The sequence below is a fragment of the Saccostrea echinata genome, unplaced genomic scaffold (genome assembly GCF_033153115.1).
Source record: "Saccostrea echinata isolate AGI-Se365-2 ecotype Australia unplaced genomic scaffold, CSIRO_AGI_Sech_v1 ptg000003l, whole genome shotgun sequence".
In the NCBI taxonomy this organism is placed as follows: domain Eukaryota; kingdom Metazoa; phylum Mollusca; class Bivalvia; order Ostreida; family Ostreidae; genus Saccostrea; species Saccostrea echinata.
In genome coordinates this window covers 2,662,086-2,684,226 of record NW_026889752.1, presented here as the reverse complement: position 1 = coordinate 2,684,226, position 22,141 = coordinate 2,662,086, and the positions used below count along the sequence as shown (strand labels likewise).

The 22,141-nt window shown below is 31.7% G+C and overlaps 1 protein-coding gene across 1 annotated transcript; it reads right to left on the bottom strand.

The window, feature by feature from the left end:
* Positions 1-909: 909 nt before the first annotated feature.
* On the bottom strand, positions 910-10,984 carry LOC133178666 (zinc metalloproteinase dpy-31-like). The gene is made up of 11 exons (XM_061313386.1): positions 10,589-10,984; positions 10,288-10,428; positions 5,239-5,332; positions 4,846-4,957; positions 4,483-4,549; positions 4,102-4,296; positions 3,856-3,982; positions 3,045-3,173; positions 2,527-2,684; positions 1,948-2,066; positions 910-1,033 (listed from the first exon to the last, which is right to left on the bottom strand). The coding sequence occupies exons 1-11, from the start codon at positions 10,982-10,984 to the stop codon at positions 910-912; spliced, it is 1,662 nt and encodes a 553-aa protein (XP_061169370.1).
* Between the last annotated feature and the right edge of the window lie 11,157 nt (positions 10,985-22,141).

Below are 22,141 nucleotides of genomic sequence, written 5' to 3'. Positions count from 1 at the left end.
AAGTAAAATATTAATAATATTCATATGAATTGAATAGTAATACAGTTTATTAGTACTAAACTATCAATTTTTAAACAGAGGCAGGTTACTGACAAATTAGTTGATGTTTCAGGGATTTCAAACCTCGATTAAAGTCAGCTTTTAGAAAATTCTATGTTTGTTATAATGACCTTGTTCGCAAATACATTGGGCTGTATTTTGACTGACAAATTTCATACTAATTGTTAGGCCTTTTTTCATGCTAAATTTGACCGACGATTATTCCGTGTACCTGATCAATACAGAGGATTTACTGCGGATGTGACCAGTCAACAGGGGATGCTCCTGATCCCTCCCCTGGAATTTCAGTGATCCTTGTTTTTTGCCCTATTCATACATTTGTATTGTTTATAGGTTTTTAGAGATCGATCACTGTTTATCTTTATCTATTTCATGATAACATATAATTGTCAGCTTTCAGATGGAAATTAAAAGAAACAGATCAAGAAACATTCCATATTATTACAAATCAAAACAACATATGAAATAAAAGCTTTATTTGTTAGATAATAAGCACAAACACATTTGAAACATGCGGAATATAAAAAACAATTTGAGATAGAGAAAGTTTTGTGCATTTTAGTTAAACATTGGTATGTTTCTTAGTACGACATTCCTCTTTATAAGATGTTTGCGAAAAGCTTTTATGTTTCAATGTTATGCCTAAAATAAGGAAAACAATCCATGTAAGAGACATAACAGTAGTTAAACTGGAGTCAAGTCTCCGTAAATATTTTCCATGTGATTTTTATTTTAGTAGAGGAGATCTAAACACTAAAAGATGAATATAAAAACTCTATTAGAAGAGCGCCTGTCTCTACTTATTAATGATTATATTTAATCAGGAAGAAGCATGTTCCAAAAGTTAACTTATACATATTTGAATCTTGCCCTAAAACCCCTTGCTACGACATTGGAGTTTGTCCTAAATAGGACCAACATTACTCGGCCGGTGGACGTGAATACCCTTGTGGGTCTTGTGCCACAGCAGAACCTGTAAATAAAGATTTATAGTTCTAAATATTGCAATATATTGAATTTTTATCATTTGAAAAAAAATGTCATTATTCATTTTTAATGTTTTTCATTAATGTTTACAAATTGGAATAGAAAATAAGATCTTTATGTATTATTAAGCAGTGTATTTCATATTTCTTCCTAAATAATGTTTGATTATTATTCATACTTTGATTCTCTAGAGTTTATTTCCTGACATTTTTCAAACATAAGAAATATGTGACAATAAAAAAGTCTATTTAAAGTACGGGACTTCGATACAAAGTAGTGAGAGAGAAACACAAGAGATGCTAAATTCAATTTATGTCTTACACCTCGAACGGCTTGTCAATATTTTACAAAAATTATGATAAAAAATGTAAAAAAAAAAAAATAATAATTAATGCTGTCTGTTCAAAAATTACATTGCACTTCACCGAAGTAAATACGCATTAAAATGTTTGTAAGAAACAAAACTAAATGGAAATATAAAAATGTTAATATTTGCTTTTTTTAAAATTCTCAATTTAAAGAAAACGAAGTACCCGGTGGGAGTGGTAATCTACATCAATATGGCGTACCGCCCGCGTGCAGTGGTTAGAGCGTCTGCTCTAGAGTTGCGGAGTAAGGAGCTGATCCTTACGTCGCGGGTTCGAATCCACTGCGGGAAGTGAAGACCGGTCCCCTCGGATTAGACCGAATAAACCGAGGTTCCGTGTCGCAGGAGGTGTTGGCACGAAAAAGATCCTCACTGTTCAATGGCCCTAAGTGCCGAGAATAGATATAAATTTGAAGCCCTCCACCGGCAAGTGGTGGCGTCTCCATATGAGTGAAAAATTCTCGAGAGGGACGTTAAACAACAACAAACAAACAAAAATAAACATTAATACGGCGTAATTTAAATTTGCTCACCTTGGTCCAGTGTTAGAGAGACTGCTGTAGCGAACCTCTACAAAGTCTAAACACCTTGTGTTGCAAGTAATACCAAAGGACCCAATGAATTGAAATCGTACACGTTTTCCTGTAGGTGCCTGAAGTATATTCATTTTAAATAAATCAGAAGTCTGCATTTCTTACTGATTATTTTTATTCCTTCGTATATGTGTTTCATTATTCAATTTATTACACTTTTTCTCATAATATTGAATGAGAAAGATCAACATGTATATAACTTTGAACTATTAAATTTCAAATTTCATTATAAAATATGATATTACTAAAAAGAGATAAATCTTAATATATTCAAGTATGTTTATGAAAATTAATGAGGAAGAAATCGGACCACGGTTTTGCTTCAGACAATATATATATATATATATATATATATATATATATATATATATATATATATATATATATATATATATATATATATATATATATATATATATATATATATATATATCTTTCTAAATAATTTCAAAAAAAGGATTTGATCTACACTGAAGGTAAAAATCGAAAAAAAACGAGTGTGTGTACAGGGTCATTTACCGTAATTTTCCAAGTACATTCGGCATTGTTTGTGTAGCTCCGAGGAAAGAAGTATCCAGGTGAGTTTAAGAATCTGTAGCATGAGGTGGCAGATCTATATTTGTATCCACACCCAGCAGTCTCTAAATTGAGATTAATGAAATATCGTATTATGTTCTCTATCAAAAATATTAAGTAATTTTTAAAGTGATTGGAATCTATATCGAAGTATATTGATTAACGTTCGGTCTTTGACTTAATAGGTACTTCAAAGGCAATGATCTAACAAATTAGTTGAATTCTCATCACTTTTATTTCGCCGAAAAATGAAGATATAATTTTCACTCGGTCAAAAGCCTTTTGCAATATATGGATCAATAAATTATCAACTTAATTGATTTGACACCAATCAACGTTGTAAATATCGTCCTTCTCTTTTGGTTTAGAAATTCCCATCCTCAAGGGAAAGATTATTTTTCAATAAAAAAAAAATTAATGTTGATTGTATGTTTTACATAAATGTAGAGTCGAAGCCTTACTAGGGTTCTTTGCATACTGACAATACTTTCCAATCCAACCATCCGGGCATTTGCAACGTCCACAACTTCTTGGATTCCTGTATCCACCATTTCTGCATGATGACCATGTTAATCCTCCAGAGCATCTACCTTCAATGTTGAATAAAGCGTTTGATACACAATCCCTGGGAGATAATATTTTGCATAAAAATGTACATGGATTCTTTTAAAGCTATATATGGCGTATCTGAGCTAAAAAATAAAAATACGAGATTGAGTATAGATAAACATGATATTTGTTATTTTCGTTCAAATCAAATTTTTCACCGATTTTGAGCTTGAATAACCTCACGTTTCTATAGTTAAATTGACTTTAAACTGTGTCCGATATTTAAATGCGGAGTCGGTAAATAAATTGGTAATTGTTTTAAATTTCTAATATCTATGAAACGCGATTGATTTAAATTGTTTAAATTATTAAATATTTACAGGAAAGTCCTATCTTTATATAAAGTTATAAAACAAATAGAAAGATCTTTTTCATTTTAGTTAGTCTGAAGTTATCAAAAATACGCCATATATGACTTTAACATCATTTCTGTCATACAATTGCGAAGTGGCATGCTCACAAAAAAACATACCCACAATGATGGCAAAGGAACATTTAGAATAAACTGCAAATATACTCAATTGGCTTGAATGTATCAGCATGATTTTCTGACATTAATTCGGTAATTAAGAACTTATTTTTATCTTTAGCAAAAAAAAGTGTACAATCTTGTGTATAAATAACAAAGACTTAAAATAGACGATCTTTCTAAGTTTCACATACTCTGACAATAGTGGTAGTTAATAGCTCTGATATCATTGAAGGATAAACCAATTCTTTGTCCCATTGTCCTTGAGTAATCGCTTTGCTTGGCGACAATTGTTTTCAGTCCTGCTGACTTCGCAAAAGCCTGTCAAGTTTTAAGTAAGCATTATCTAAAAATCTTCTTATAGAGCAAATTAATTCTATTATTATTATTATTATTATTGTTATTCTTTGTTTCCCTCAATTAAAGTAAGATTTCCTCACCGTGTCAGAATAGTGCATGACTGATCCGTAGTCGTAATTTGTTCCGTAGGTCACTCCAGATTTGATCAAGAAGTTATGTTCTTTTCCACTTACAATGTTATCTGTTATTATGGAGACGAAGGTGTTTCTGTCCTGTCTGCTTTGCTCATGCCACATACCGAGGGCATGTCCGATTTCATGAAGGATTATTCCTAACTAAAGTGAATGATTTTTGTACTTGAATTTGAAAGTTAAGCATGTAATCCTATTCCTTTTCTATATACGAGAGATAAAACATAGAACGATTTTTGGTATAAGTCTTGAAGAGAGTCATGAGTGAAAATATTTTGTTGTTTTTCCAAGTGTATAAAAAGGAGATATAAAGCGAAATTTGACACTTACGTGTTTACAACCATTTTGGAGGTTTATGTCGTTGATAATACTTCTTTTGCCAACATAAGACCAACAACTATTAAAAAACATGGAAATTTATCTTTGATTTTCCCCGCTTTCATTAATTCCGTTTTCTAATGAAGAATTACAACTGATTAAGTTTTAATTGAGGAAAAAACACATCAACAATGTTTTTTGAGATACATGATTAAAACCAAAACCCTGCCAATTGTTAAATGTTTATATTTACCTTCGTTGACAACAAATATTTGTTCCCTTTAATGGGAAAAAATTAGCCTTTCAGCTTGTTTTTTTAATGATTTTTTTTAATGTCTTACTAAGACTTCATACGTATTAAATCATTATTTATACCCAGATTCGTTTTCCTTAAAATTGATTGCTGGTGCAGTTATTGATGATCTTTCAACGAATGAAACACAGGTTTGCTGTTGCCATATACTCAATGCCTGTTTTATCAGTGTTTCTGTAATGAGAATATATCATTATATCTTTCATTTAGTTACATTTTGAAAACGATACGTTATTGTATTATTAAACGAGTTTGCACAATAATAAACGTGGAAAATATTCAAGATTATTTTATTTTGAAAATTAAACGAAATATTGAATATTGCCCATGACAAAGATTAACCAGTCTTTCATCCATCAAAACAAAATATACTTAAATATTTTGTTAAAGCGCCCTACATTAGTATTAAAACATTTGCAAGGCAATTCAAAAACTTAGAAATCATCATTTCCTACTGTGTGTTGAAGAAGCAATTTGTAATCGGTAATTGATCGGGAAAGTCCACTTTGGGCCATTATATACTTTTCGTTTATCAAATGGATCAGGTACCTGTACAAAAAAGTTATAATAGGATTAAAATGGGATTGTATCAATTATTCGTTATAACAATTCAATATTAATAACAATTCAATATAACGAACTTAATCTGTGATAACAAATTTGTTAAATTCGTTATAACCAATTCAAAAAATTGTTATAATGAATTAAATTCGTTTAACAAATTTTTGTTGTTATAACAAATTAAGTCCGTTTCAATAAATTCTAAAATTTGTTATGCCGAATTAAATTCGTTTAATCAAATTCAACAATCAGGTCCTATAGAAAAATATATATGAATTCGATATAACGATTTGTCCATTTCTTTTGAACGAATTTAATTCGTTGTAACAAATAAAAGGGTTCTTTTTAACGAATCTAATTCTTATAAAAAGTTTTGGAATTCGTTATAACGAATTTAATTCGTTATAACAAATTGGAATTCGTTTTAACGAATTTAACAAATCAGTTATAACAGATTAAATTCATTATAATGAATTCAAAGAAATTGTTAAAACGAATTAAATTCATTATAATAAATTCGATAATTCGTTATATCGAATTTAAAAATATTTTTTAAAGGTCCTAAATGAGCTTCCGTAAATTCTGTATTTCTTAGGAAATATTTTTTATTCCCCGAAACATTTTCACTAAGACAGTTTACATGTGAACTATGTAATTAAAGCCATAAAGGTTACAGGGGCTTTTTAACGAAAATGTGGTGTTGAAAAAGTTTTTACTCATACATTCTATTTCCTTTTAACAAACGATAAACTCCTGTCCGTTGCTAGATTTATTCACCTTTAAAAAAAAAAATAGGCAATGTAAATAGAACATGACTGTATTAAAAGAAAACACGGCATTTAATATAATGAACTGAATACAAATGAAAAAAAAAAAAATAAAATAAAAAAAATGTATCTGTTGTCTATAAATATACGGAGTGCCTTCAAAAATCCCTCTCTTCAGTAAAAGTAAACATACACAACTGACATTTCTCTTCCAAATTTAATCGAACACATTTGCCTTTGATTTTCTTTGAATAAGTAATTTTGTGAATTTATGTCCTATATTTGTCGCACATGCGGAAAGCTTACCCCTGTCAATTTTATAGCATTGAATCGCAAAACTGATTTGATACGATTTTTCTTTATGTACAAAGCACAAAATTTCATTCTATGTGCTAATTACTGACTATTAATTCATTTATAAAAATGCCGTCAGTCTTATATGAACTTTTTTGAAATTTTATCAGATATCTATAAATTATCAAATGGTAATGTTGATTTCAGTAAATTAAAAAACTTTTAATGTAAACGCGCAATTTGTTTTTAAAAAGTGATATTTATGAAGGAATTAAAAAAAAGATTAACTTCATGTAGCTAACATAATCTTTTTTGTACGCAACTGTTTGCAGATTTAATTGCCAATCGAGTATCCTGTCAGGTTTTGCATTTCTCGTGTTCTGCGTTTCTCGGGCTTTTCGTTAATCGTAAAAATCGTTTATCCTATCGCCGGCAGGGTTCGACACTAACATTTTAGGCTTCTTTACTTTTACTAGTCCGCGAGCGATTTTATGAGTCCGCCAAAAAAAAAAAAAAAAAAAAAAAAAAAAAAAAAAAAAAAATCAAATGTAACGATTAAAATAAATATTACAATATATATATATATATATATATATATATATATATATATATATATATATATATATATATATATATATATATATATATATATATATATATATATATATATATATATACAGTCCCTGAAACGTTCTACTTTCCCACTTGAACGGTGAGCGAACGCTGAACGAACGCTGAACGAACGCAGAGCGAACGGTGAGTGAACGATGTGTGAACGCTGAACGCAACTTGGTGAACGATGTGTGAACGGTGAACGGTGAGCGAACGCAGAACGCGAACGGAGCGCAAACGCGAACGCAAAGTGAACGGTGAACGAACGGTGAACGCAAGATGAACGATATATTCGGAATGCCTCTGATCTTTTCCTTGCATTGAAACTATTTTATTGTATTATAATGTTGGGTGCAAAATAATAATAATAATAATAATAATAAATAAATAAATAATAAATAGGTAAACCAATAAATGAATGAATAAATAAGTCAATAAAATAAATTCTCCAAAATTGTCCTAAGAAAGACGATGCATGTACATTAAGTTTTTAATCACACGATTTTTATCGCATTAAAACATTGTAATTGTTGCCGAACGCTGAAGTATAAAAGATGTTTTTTTAGTTGGAAAATAAAAATGTTTATTCTTATTTGATAACAAATCAGAGAAAACTTCTGACTTACAGAATGAATTAAAGCGGTTGTAACATCCATTCATATATCTCTGTGTCAATGCGATTTCGTGTAAAGTAATGAAAAAAAATAATTATTACAAAGGTCAGTGGACGTTTTGCATTTATACGCTCGTATTTTAAATGTTTAATACAATAATATATTGTGTCACTTCTCTATTTTTCATGATGATTTATTGAGCAGACTTCTACATGTATCTGTAGATGGCCGTGATTATACTCGGACAAGATAATACAAAGATGCATATTCATATTATTTGTTATAAATTCAATTTTCAGAACTTGATATTTAAGTAATATGCTGTTATAGTGTTTATTAAACAGACAAATGAGAGAGAGAGAGAGAGAGATACCGTTTTAGCCCCCCCCCCTCCTTTCAGGCTTTACTAAATGTTTGTACTTATATCAAACAAAAACTCTGAATTTTTTTTCTAAATATATCAGACAGTGAAAGTAACTTTTTTTTAATCAACAAATCATATCCATTTGTTTGACAGTCATACTAGTTTTTATTTTCCTGCTTCAAGTTCACACGAAGTCCACGTGCTTGTGCTGTCAATCAAAATCATTCGACACTGTGCAGGTGTGAAAGTTTCGTCACATCGAAGGCGAAGTGCGAGTATTTCCAACAAGTTATAACATTTATTTTCATCATTTCTAGATTTGATTCCAACATTTAGATAATAAATGAATAAAATACATTGGGCATTAACACTTGAATTTGAAACATACTCTCTGCCAATTTCAAATACCACCGCCGACATGTGTACATTTTGAACTACTATTGTTTTGTGACTTTTTTTAGATGCATGTTTGTTTTGAGACTGAAATTTTTGTTCTAAAAAAGACCTTAACTTTTTTTTAAAATGTTAATTAAAAATTTTCTGGAAATACAGTACTGTCTAAGTAACCGATTTGAGGGAAAGGGGGGGGGGGGTATTAATCATATCGAATGGCAAACATAAAAAGTTACGGTGAAGAAAGAATTTTTTTCTCTATAACTATAAACTTAACATATTATAGTAGAGAAAATTCTGTAGTGCATTACATTTTAAATAAATATTTCCTTTAACCACACTATCAATTTCATTCGCTCCAAAGATAATAAATTAACAGGATATCCGCAGTACTATGTATAACTCTCAGAACTAGTTCTATCATATTTTCTATAGTAATTGAAAAAAAAGGTGTTAGAAATAAATATTTTCGTAATTTTGCTGCCTAATTATTTTACTTGGATAATTATATCACAAACATTTAATTTAACAAAACAACAAATTGTTGCAGAGCTTGAAGTATTTGCACATTGCCCTTAGTTAAATTTAATATTTCAGCATCGGTCTACATAGGTACAGAATGTGCTTATAACAACATTTATTTTCCAGAGTAATTTAATAAATAACCGAACAGCTAAGTTAGAATAATAAATATATATATCGTAGATATTTTCCCCCATTAAATAATGATTCTTCAAACACGATATGTTAGTTATTAAATTAAAAAAAAAAACCTGTAACTCCTTACCTACAAAAAGATAAGTCCTTTCACTTCGGAGTTCCGAATGACAATCAAAACTGAACGAAAGGTGAACGCTGAACGCAAGGTGAACGCAAAGTGAACGGAACGAAGAGCGAACGCTGAACGCTTTGTGAACGGTGAACGCGAGCGCACGGTGAACGGTGAACGCAAAACTGTGAACGGAGAGCGAACGGTGAACGCACGGTGAACGAACGGTGAACGCACGCTGAACGAACTGTGAACGAACGGTGAGCGAACGGAAAAATGGGAAAGTAGAACGTTTCAGGGACTGTATATATACTTTCAAACTTTCTTGAAATTAACAAAGCATTTACGTAAAGTAGTTTTATTCCACAGATTTGTTGAAATCTCGCAATTAGGAAGTATGATCGTATTCCCGATCTCCTTCATTTTTCTCTATATTTGACAACCAAAACACCCAACATCTTTCATGTTTCATACTTAGTCATTATCGCTAAAACGTTTAACTTCATATTACGTCATAAAATCAAGTGCTGAATTGACTCGAAACTACCTACTACCTGCCAAGACAACCAGACTACCTGCCAAGACAACCAGACAGCTAAAAATACCTGCGGGGTTTTCCAGTATAAGTTGTCAAGAATTGAACATCGGTAATTTATACATTTTGTTTTCCTTTTTTTTTTTATTGATCCGTTCGGACTTATTGTACAAAGATTTTATTAGTCCGAATGAATATGCATTAGTCTGAGAGTAACGGACTAACATTAGTGTCGAACCCTGTTATTATCGTAGTCCACATGTATTCTATCCAATCGCATATCATGGCAAATAAAAAAGGTGCAGGTTTTGTAATTTTTTTTTTAATATCAGAAACCCGAATTAATATATGATTTAACTTACAGGTTTAATAATCGTTTTTCTATGCAGCTGTTTGCAGTTTTAATTGCCAACCGTGTCTTTTTTGAGGTTTATCGTGTTTTGCGTGTATCAGTATTTACATCTATGGCGAAAACCCGTATATCTTATCGTATTGCGCGTGTATTCTATCCTATCGTGTATCATTTGAAGAATCGAGGTGCAGGTAGTGTACGTTTTTATAATAAAATAGCGAATGTATATATGCTTTAACTTACGGATGACTCCGATCCGTTGTTGTTAAGTCTTAGATATTGGGGATTTCTTTTGTAAAACTCTACAAGTTCAGCTGCAGATTCTTTGTCTAATTTTACATCACCATCGATCATATCCATATCTTCCATGCTTCGCTTGGAGGTCTTTTCAAAAGAAAAAAAAATCTGAATATATTTTTTATAAATTGAAACACATCATTGTATTTTTAAATACTAAAAATTAAACTTTATATGCATTTAAAAGTTAGAAAATCATAATGTTTCGTTACTCTAATCACATATTAAATTTCCTAAATGAACCTACCTTTAAACCTGGATTTGCTGTGCCTATCATATCATGCAGTTGTAACATTGATGATGCCAAGGAGCTTTCGAAAACTCGCTGTGCTTTTTCCCCACCTTCAAGGAAATCTCTTTCTGTGGGTTTGGTTTCATCTGGTTCTTCCTCAGAGCTATTTTCATTTTCTACAGAACTGTCTTGCTTACTTTCACTACCATCTTCATTGTCATTTTCCACGTCTGCCTTTAAATCTATTTCATTTTCTTCAAAATTTCTATTACCGAGATTTGCTTCGTCGATGTAATTTTCGTCAAACAGCTCCCGAAGACTTTCCGATGCGATTTTCCCTTTTCCATCTTTCTCCACTGGACTTGCAGCCAGAACTGTCAAAAGGAATATAATAATAGCTACTCTCAGCATGGTGATAGAGTGTTAATGACATCTGAAATATTAACTCTTATATACCCTTAAATCCGGATATATTTTTGAGTTTAGAAATATTGCCCCATAGTTACTGTGTGTAAACAACATTGAATACCCAATCATAGACGGCCTCACTTTTTACATAACTAGGGAATTTTTAAGTCATCTTTACACGTAAGCATTTTTTTAAACTGGCCGTTAAGTCTTCCTCGGAGCATGACGTATTTTCCTAATTATCAATATTTTGATGTAGTAAAGGACTATATATGAGACCACATATAAGACCAAAAAAGAATGTTTAAGATCTGTATTGAAATTCAATCACTACAATATGATATTTTTATAACAATCCTTTACAACCCATGAAACGTTCAGCTAGAATTAATAAGCATATGTTTTTATCAGGGGATTCCATGAACGGGTGGAGTAATTGACTTACCATTTAGTCTATTCTCCTTAGTTTGTGGTTTTGACTTTTCACGAAAAAGAAATGGAAGGTGGCCTCGTGAGCGCCGACATAGAGAACTGCAATCAAGGGTACTCCCCTAGAAATATATATGCAAATAATAACTCTACATGTATTTTACATGAATATGTAAACATTAAATATACTCAAAAAGTGGAATCATTTTTTTAAAAGAAATCATTCCTTCTCAATAAACAAAATCATTTTTCCAGGAATATCATATTATAAAATACATTCTGGAACAAAAGTTTCTTTTAATTAGATTTGTTGTGATTTAAATATCATTTCCATGTATAATGAAAAATATTGATAAACGCATTCAATATATAATCTTAAAAAAAAGAAAGGCATAATAGGAACAATAAGATAGTTTTGTGAAACATTTTTTTTTTTAGATTGATATGATTCATTCGAGTAAAATGCGTATTTTTTAAAGCAATTTTTTTTAATTGTACAGCTATTCTACAAATTTCACCGACAAAAAGACCTGATTTTGCAAAATGCTAAAACATTTTTCCCACGATTTTCATTTATTGGTTTCTGATGCAATTCCTTCAGGTACAAAAGTGTTATCAAAAACTGGGGTTCTTGATATTTTGATTCTGGCTTTATCTGAAAATTGACTCAATGTTCTCCAAAAATATTGCAAACTAAGCGTGACATCAGTAGCAAAGGATCGCTTCAGTGGTCAGCGTAATTTTCATGAATGTCTCACGATGACGTCATCTACAGCATTTTCTATCCCTTAACTGCACAGAATATCTAACATGATCGTTTGCAGTTAACTACGGAATGCTGGTATTATTGCGAGAAGATTATTCATATGATTGTTCTGACCCTACAACACTGCAAATATCGACTTCAAAGATCTCAGACCAAAAGAGTATGAACACAGCAACACCGTGAAACATTTTGGTTAGGCTACTGGTCCAGAATGTTTATCACAAAGCCTGATGTAAGTTTACGAGTGCATAAGCTTCGTAATGAACGTTTTGCAGAAAAATGCCTCCGGGACGTTGATAGATTTGGTGGTGGTAGTGCAATGATATTAAAAACGGTATTACATTCAAATAAGACTGATTTGGTTCATATTTCAAGCAATCTGATGGGAAAAGGTACTCTTAAGAAAGTTCTACCTGCACTTGCCTTTCCAATATTGCAGCATCCTAGGGCAGTATTTCAATCTGTCAATACACACGCTAAATACGGCTTGTGACAATCACATTCTCGCAAAGCAACAGCAACTTGTTTCTGCCATGTTCATCTAAATTGCCAGATTAAAACCCAGTTGAGCATGCAATGGACTAAATGGATTGGCATGATTTGCCAAAGACAATCACATCTCCAGACTCTGCAACAGCTGACCAAAGCTCTAAATTTAGAGTGAGAGAGCATTCCTATACAGTTTTTAATACACACATTTACTTCCATTAGATGCCGTTTTAGGCTATCATTTGTGTCTGTGTGGGGGTGGGGTGGGGGGGATAACAGATTTTGATCTTAAATGACCTTAAACTCGAAATGAAGGTAAGAAAGGTTGCTCATTTATTAGGAACAGATTTTTTAAATACTCAAAAATAATATGCCTTTTGAAAATAAGTGTTTGAAGTATGGGCAGGTATAAAAACATCAAACCTATATTAAATATCATATGTTTTAATTTTGACGTATAACATATATCTCGAAGATAGTTAACAATATAATGACAATATCAAAAACACACAAAAATAGATAAAATGCAGTTCATTAGAATATCACAGAAATATAATAGCTATATACTGATTTTTTTTCCTTAAATATGGAATACAATAAAAAATAATCATAGGACTGTGGGAATGCATACTTTTAAATTGTGATAAAAATAAACTTTACTTGAAGATGTACATCCTGTATCCGCTAGCGCTACTAGGGTTACAGACAAGTGTTATGATAAGAATCGAACCTTAAACAAAGTGATTATAAAGGACAGCTATAGGTTAACGTTCAGGCTTGGTACTTGTCATTAACCTAAAATGAAATAGACCGAAAAAAAAAAAGATTCTAAATCATATCCGTGATCTAAAACTTAATAAATCAATTATGTTTAAATAATTTATTTTTATAACACTTTATACTTCTTTTAATGTTCCATGACACCAACAATGATTGTTTTTTTCTTTTTTTTTTCTTTTTAATATTTAAATTTATTGACAAACTTTGATGAATAGGATTGAAAGTTCGGTTTCACTGTTGCTGCATTTATGTTCACTTTGATTTAACTACCAATGATTTTGAAGAAAACCAAATGAAACATTAAATGAAAAAACATGTATTAAAAGCACAAAGAAGAAAAATTTCTCATTTGAATATGAAGCATTATGCAAGATCACTGTTTCTCCCTTGTTTTCATAAATGTATAGGCAGATTTTATTGTGTTATTTTATTTGGAAAACAGCATTTATAACATTTATTTTTCTTTGATTCACGAAAGAGAGCTTTTTGTTTACCTTTTAACTTTTGTTTTAAGAACAGTCAAAATACACAACAATTATTTGGACTAATTAAATTATCAATGTACTGGATTATAAGTTTGGATACAAAAGTCACAACATTTACTCAAAAAATATGAATGTTATGTGAAAATTTCAACATCTAAAATTCACTAAATTACTATATATATCAATGTTCTCGTTCATTTCAAATTTAACTGTGGCGCAAGATTTACTCGAAGTGCTAATATTCGAGGTTTTCGTGACTGAATTCGCGAAGTAACCACGGCTTTTCTTAATCAATAGTTAAGTTTAATAAGCAAATGGTATTAAACATTTGGGAAATTGAATAAAATATTTCATGATCATTAAAAATAATTAACGGATGTCAAGTTTTATTACATTTTCAACAGTGAAATACTGTAATTTATTTACTGAATAAAAGTGATATTCTGACACAGTGTGAAAGGATATCAAAATAGCATTCTCACAGTGTGAGAATATCAGAAGTGCGGCAAACTTACGATTTTCCTTCCCTTCACGAAGAGTATTTAAAAAAAAAAAAAATCCCTATCCTTTTGTAAGATAGAGTTAATGAGCCATCCTGACAGAGACTAATAGTTATACTGCCAAAGTTTTTTCCAAATATGTCATTAAAAATTCATGTCTACAACGTTTTTCAATCTCGCAATCGCTTAGCTATGACGTCACAACTGCTCAACTATGACGTCACAGCCTATGTCACTGTGTTACGAAAAGAAGAGGCAAAGGAAAAATGTAAGAAAATGTAATAAACAGAAAATTCAATGTTTTGTAAACATTGAATATCCTCTATTTACATTGTGTGAAGCAAAAATTAGAATGTTTCCAATATATTAGTGTACAGTCCCTGAAACGTTCTACTTTCCCATTTTCCGTTCGCTCACCGTTCGTTCACCGTGCGTTCAGCGTTCGCTCTCCGTTCACAGTTTTGCGTTCAGCGGTCACCGTGCACTCGCGTTCACCGTTCACAAAGCGTTCAGCGTTCCCTCTCCGTTCGTTCACTTTGCGTTAACCTTGCGTTCAGCGTTCACTTATCGTTTAGTCTTAAGTGTCATTCGGAACTCCAAAGTGAAAGGACTTATATTATCTTTTTGTTAGTAAGGATTTACAACTTTTTTGATTTAATAGTTAACATATCGTGTTTAAAGAATCATTATCTCAAGGGAAAAAAATTATTCACAATATTCTAACTTATTATTATTATCTAACTTAGCTGTAAGGTAACTTACTCTGGAAAATAAATGTTGTTATAAGTATGTACCTATTTAGAACGATGCTGAAAAATTATATTTAAATACGGGCAATATAAAGATACTTCAAGCACTGCAACATTTTGTTGTTATGTTAAAGACGACAAATCGTTAATGCATAGATAATTATTCAAGTCAATTAATTTACAAACTGTAGCAAAATTACGAAAATATTTATTTCTAACAGTTTTTTTTTTTCAATTACTACAGAAATACATGATAGAACTAGTTCTGAGAATTGTACATAGTACTGCGGATATCCTGTTAGTTAAATATCTTTGGAGCGAATTGATCTGATAGTGTGGTTTAAAAAAAAAATTATTTAAAATGTAATACACTACAGGATTTTCTCTACTATAATATATAAAGTCTATAGTTAGAGAGAAAAATTCTTCCTTCACCGTAACTTTATATGTTTGACATTCGATATGATTAAGACCCCCCCCCCCTTAAATCATCGGTTACTTAGTCAGTATTTCCAGTATATTTTAATTAACATTTAAAAAGAAGTTAATGTGTTTTGTAGCACAAAAATTGTAGTCTCAAAACATCATGCATCTAAAAAAAAATCATTAAATAAAATAATAGCAGTTCAAAATATACACGTGTTTGCGGCGGTATTTTAAATTGGCAGAGAGTATGTTTCAATTTCAAGTGTTAATGCCTAATGTATTTTATTTATTATCACTTTTATTTTTAGAAATGTTGGAATCAAATATAGGAATGATAAAAAAAATTTAAAACTTGTTGGAGATACTAGCGCTTCGTCTTCGGTGTGACGAGACTTTCACACCTGCACAGTGTCGAATGATTTTGATCGACAGGACAAGCACGTGGACTTCGTGTGAACTTGAAGCAGGAAAATTACAAGAAAAAAAAAGAGTATGACTGTCAAACAAATGGATTAGATGATTAATAAAAGTTACTTTCATTGCCTGATAAATTTAGGGGAAAAAAATAAGTTTTTTTGTTTGGTATATGTACAAACATTTTGTGAAGCCTGAAAAGGGGGGGGGGGCGAAAACTGAATCTCTCTCTCTCTCTCTCTCTCTCTCTCTCTCATTTGTCTGTTTAATAAAAACTATGACAGCATATATCAAGTTCTGAATTTTTATCTAAAACAAATAATATGAATATGCCTCTTTGTATTATCTTGTCTGAGTAAAATCACGGGGAAATGTCTACAGGTAGAAGTCTGCTCAATAAATCATCATAAAAAATAGAATTGACACATAAATATATTATTGCATTAAGAATTCAAAATACGAGTGTATTAATGCAAATACGTCCACGGACCTTTGTTATTTTTCTTTTTCCCATTATTTTACACGGAATCGGCTTGGCACGGAAATATATGAATGGATGTTACAACCGTCGTAATTCATTTTAAAATTCAGAAGCTTTCTCTTATTTGTTATGGTTATTCATATCAAATAAGAATGGACACATTTTTTTCCAACTAAAATAATTTTATCTTTTATACTACAGCGTTCGGTAACAATTACATGTACAATCTTTTACAGCGATAAAAATCGCGTTATTACATGTAAAAAGTTGAATGTAAACATACAAGACAGATACTAAATGTGCATATAATCTTTCTTAAGAACATTTTGTAGCATTTATTTATTTAATCATTGATTTGTTTATTTATTTATTATTTATTTATATTTTGGCACCTGATATTAGAATACAATAAAATGGTTTCAATGCAAGGAAAAGATCAGAAGCATTCCGAATAAATCGTTCATCTTGCGTTCACCGTTCGTACACCGTTCACTTTGCGTTCGCGCTCCGTTCGCGTTCTGCGTTCGCTCACCGTTCACCTTTCACACATCGTTCACCAAGTTGCGTTCAGCGTTCACACATCGTTCACTCACCGTTCGCTCTGCTTTCGTTCAGCGTTTGTTCACCGTTCATTCAGCGTTTGCTCACCGTTCAAGTGGAAAAGTAGAACGTTTCAGGGACTGTAATATGATAAAAAAGTCCCCAACCCAAATAACACACCAATATATAAATATTAATATTAACAAATTTGAAGTGTTCATTCTTCAATTTTAAAAAGAAAATTTGTTTGCAAAAGGTATATTATTCACCTACAGTGTCCATTTGAGGAGAGAGGAAATTCTGGTAGGTCATATAATCTAGCTTTCATCTTTATATTTGTGTATTTTATTGGTCTCGGTTGACGAAGTACCTTAAATCTTGTGAATAAAAGACAAAACCTTGTGAATAAAAGACACATAGGCAGTTTAAATTCATAAAATACTATCGTCATTCTTTTAGCGTTATATAAAATACATGATTACGATACGGGAACGGTTTGACTGATAGTGTCAATGTAATTTTAGAGATGAAATATGGAGATAAAGAATAGTATTCAATCTCATAGTCCATAAAACAATACAAATCGAGAGCAGAGCAAATACGGACCTCCAAATACTTCAGAGGTGGGATCAGGTGCAGTGGAGGAGTAAGCATCCCCTGTCGCCCGGTCACAACCGCCGTGTGCTCCTTATCATGATCGGGTAAACGGAAAAATCCGTAGAAAATTCAATGTGTAAATAATGACTCAACAATTGGTATAAAAACGTCAGTCAGCATTCGACCTAATAATAGATTTTTATTTGCTGATAAGGTCATTGTATCGAACAAAGAACTTGCAAAATGATTATATTCTTTTGAAGGTTCTTTTAAAACTTGACAATCAAAATGATTATATTCTTTTGAAGGTTCTTTTAAAAGTTGACAATTAAATACATTTAAACGATACAAAAAAGGAGACATACTGATGTTAGCATGCGACTTTTTCTTGCATATCTTTTGATGCTACATTTTAATTAAGATTTATCAGAATAGGGTGTTCTATATCTCATTTTCTCAACCAGTGAATAATGTGTATGGAAAAATCCGGTTAAAGTCAATTTAGAAATTTAATTGTTGCGATACTAATCTTTATATTTAAAAGTAAATAAAAGATTTCGAAGTAAACAAATCTAAAAAAAATGTTGTTGTCATGATCCAGTAAACAGACATCATCTAAAGTAATAAATTCATTCGGTGGAAAGTCTGATGTTTAAATTTTCTTGATTTTTACAATTCTCAAATGGTAGATTCAGAGAGAGAGAGAGAGAGAGAGAGAGAGAGAGAGAGAGAGAGAGAGAGAGAGAGAGAGAGAGTTTCAATTATTCTTTGTAATTACTTCTTTAAAAATATTTTGAACTAAAATAAAATAAACATATTTTATGAACATACATGTACCTTATAAATTCACAATGTTGACTATTGTACCTTTCTATCAGATTGTTTCATGAATTAACAGATATTCAGCAAAATGTATTGGGGCATTATGAATTTTCAAATTCATTATCGGCCGCAGCAGCGGCCGATCTATTTGTGGTTGTTTTAGAATGTGCACATGGGGAAAGGAGACGTTATTTTTTCCATTGCTTTGGTGGAATAATAACATAATGAAAACATACATAAAAGTTATGAATAAAAGTTTTAAAATTTGCTCCATACTAAGTCTAAATGGTTGTTATTATGTTTCAATTTGTTTTTCAATTCTCGTCGGATACTTCAGAGGTGGCAGAGATTAAATTATTTTTTTATGGATTTTCTGTTAACCCGTTCATGACAATGAACACAGGGTGAGTATGACCGGTCGGCAGGGGAGGCTTACTCCTCGATGGCACCTCACCCCACTCTGATTTTTTTTTTTAGAAATCCGTGTTTTAATGGTGTCCGATTTGTATTGTTTCAACGGACCTTTTGCTTGATCACATTTCATTATCTCCATATTTCATGTACAGCTCAACTTCTTGGATGTGTAAAAAATCACAATTATCTTCCTATAAAACGATGCTTAGCACGACCACGCACTATTCAAAATGCGAATGATTTTAGGTGAGTGAGTGAGTTAGTTTATGTTGCTTAACATCCCATTCGAGATTTTTTCACTCATATACACGATTCCTTTTCCCAACTTTTACAGAGTTATCGCTCTTTGCCAAACGGCGGCGTTGTCGTCGGCCGCCATTACGGTGCTGACAGTGTGACAAGAGTGACACTATGCCATATGAATAAAGAGGTGGCAGACACTGTGTTGTCTTTCTTGTACACAGGTGAAAACGCTGAAATACGACTGCTGAAGGTTGTCGGTAGAAAATAAACCCGCTGAGAAAACCTACGTGTTTTAAAATATATATTTTATTTTAATTTTATCTATTTGATTTTTTTTTATTTCAAAATAATAGTTCGCCTACGACTTTACGCCCGTAGTGCTATTTATCCAATTTCTTTTTATATTGACGTCATGTATAATTTTATACACCATGTAGTGTTAAGCTAAAACAAATAAAAAAAAACAACAAAACAATATTTCTTGTTTCACAATAAAAAAAAAGAAGATTTTTTTTAACACTTGTTGATAAAATCATTTATTATATACCAAACTGTTTGTCACTCAGTTTTACTGTTGAATTTATGCAATCACGTGACGGTGTGATCCGATATTCCGGATCACCACACTGTGGTTTTCTGAATCCATATCACCCCTCTCTGAAACTGATGACGTAGTACACAGGTAAATGACCTTTTTATTCTCACGCATCAAAATGTTCCTTGACAAAATGGTTTGTTTACTGTATAAAAGTTAGGTAATTGATCCAAAAAGTTTCCTTTTATTATATTTTGCTAGTTGTAAAGGGGTATATAATAAATTTATCATTATAACAATAACTTGATCCGAAGAGCCGTATCACGTCTCGTTGACAGGCGCGGATCATCAGATCAAACTCGACGCTTCGCGTCTCGTTTGATCTGATGATCCGCGCCTGTCAACTTGACGTGATACGGCTCTTCGGATCAAGTTACTGTTATAATAATATATATAGACCTGAAGATAAAATCTAGACGACCGTCGTGTTATCTATCGAATGTTGTTTCATTTTTCTTTATGCGTTATTTTTATACTCCATATAGTGTTATACTAAAAAAAAAAAAATTAAAAAATAAATTTAAAGTTGTTTTTAAAGTTATTTAATTTATTTTAATTAAAACTCACCCTGACCTTATATACATAGAGAGAGAGAGCGCACCCCTGCCGAGAAATCTATAATGTTAGCCTTCAAAAATATGACTTAAATTTTCATTATGGTAAAAATCATGAAATGATCGCAAACATGTGAGAACAGGATATTGTTGAAAAAAAATTATTAAGAAATAAGAAGTGTTGCATGTGTATAAAAGGACTTGTCGCATACATGCTCTCAAAAAAAAATGTAATTTTATGAAAAATATTACCTACAACCTGGTTTATCAAAATTCTGAATACATACATTAAGAAACATTTTAATGAAAAGAAGCATATCGGACAGGAATACGTTTAAGTATAAATATAAGTGTGGAAGTCATTTAAAAATCCCATCACGTTTCACTCAAAGTCCTGGGTACTTTTAGGAAAAGAAAGAATCGAGGAAAATACAGAGAAATATATAGTTATTAATTCATTAGTCCTGAATTTATCATAATATCGATTTCAGGGATCATTTCATAGAGCTTTGGTTTAAAAACATAATATCATACAGGCGTCGCAAGCAAATTAGAAAAGGACACGGGGCGGGGAGGGGGGGGGTACTGATCAGTCTTCGATATTGAAATCACATGCGTGCCTGGTGGAATATAGAAATAATAATCTTATTATTTTCAGTGACAGATGCAGATGTGGTAGGTAAGAGATTTTGTCGACGTTTATAAATGTTAAACCCCCAATGAATTTTTAATAAGTCGAACTCGTCGGAGGCAAATTAGAGGGGTTGGGAGTGGTTTACTCCATTAAATGTGAAAAAGTGGGAGAATGTGTAAGTTGTATACTTCACTAATAATTAGGAGGATTAATCCTACACTCACCCCACAGGCACTTGTTTCTGTACTAAAATTTTGACCCATAGAATAATAATAACTCAAGGTATCCAACTCCGTATTACGCGGAGTACCCCTCTCCCTCAGAATCGCACTCATTTACAATTTCAGAGGACATGCATTGGCAAACTTTTATACCTATGTCTTCTACGATAATTTATCTACACAACCATATATGGCATGCGTGTCTTTACTTTTAAGTGCCTGTGACTCACACTTAGTCTTTAAGACATGCTAGTTGGTTAAGAATTCATATACACTGTATGAACATATTGAAAAAAAAATCCATCTTAAAAATTAGAAGGAAAGTCTGAGTCAAAGTTCCAGTCGTACGGCATTGGTTTGTCTAGATCTGCTTCTATGTATACATGTGTATTTTTTTCAAAACAGCTTTTCAAATCACGTTATATTGCAGATCTGCGGAACATTTCTCTCTCTCTCTCTCTTCTGTAAAAGATATAACAAACTCACTAATATCAATTTTTACCTTTTCATACGTTGCTAAAATTTAATTCAAAGAACTACCCAGCGTAATATTTATCAACAATAGACGTTGATTACATGCTGGTACGGATCCAAGAATAAATAACAAACAAGAAAAAAAAAAATAAATAAAAATCAGACCAAAATAAACAAACTATGTATCGGTTAACTTTATATTTACGAGTCTTAAAGTTGTATTAGTATTACACGCCAATATTTTATAAACAAAAATAATGAAAATATGGGAAGAGTTGCTGCATTGAGTATGACCGAATTATGACGTTGTCAGCACCTTCATGGCATCAAGTCACGTGATCAAAACATGGCGGCGCCCATAAATGAGGTCAGAGCATTGTGTATAGAGACAGCAGTAAAGGGCTTCAAATTTAGATCTATCTTCGGCACTCAGAACCATTGAGCAAAGAGGGTCTTTATCATTCCAATGCCTGCTGTGACACGGGACCTCGGTTTTAAAGGTCTCATCCGAAAGACCCGTGACTTTTACTTCTAGTGTCGGGCGCTT

What these genes read in the sequence shown, in the direction of transcription:
- LOC133178666 (XM_061313386.1), bottom strand. Translation starts at nt 10,984, where the DNA reads ATGCTGAGAGTAGCTATTATTATATTCCTTTTGACAGTTCTGGCTGCA. An exon ending in AATTGCTTCTTCAACACACA is followed by an intron (nt 4,958 to 5,238) that starts GTAGGAAATGAT and finishes TTCTCATTACAG; the next exon opens with AAACACTGATAAAACAGGCA. An exon ending in TCAGTATGCAAAGAACCCTA is followed by an intron (nt 2,685 to 3,044) that starts GTAAGGCTTCGA and finishes TATTTTTGATAG; the next exon opens with AGAACATAATACGATATTTC.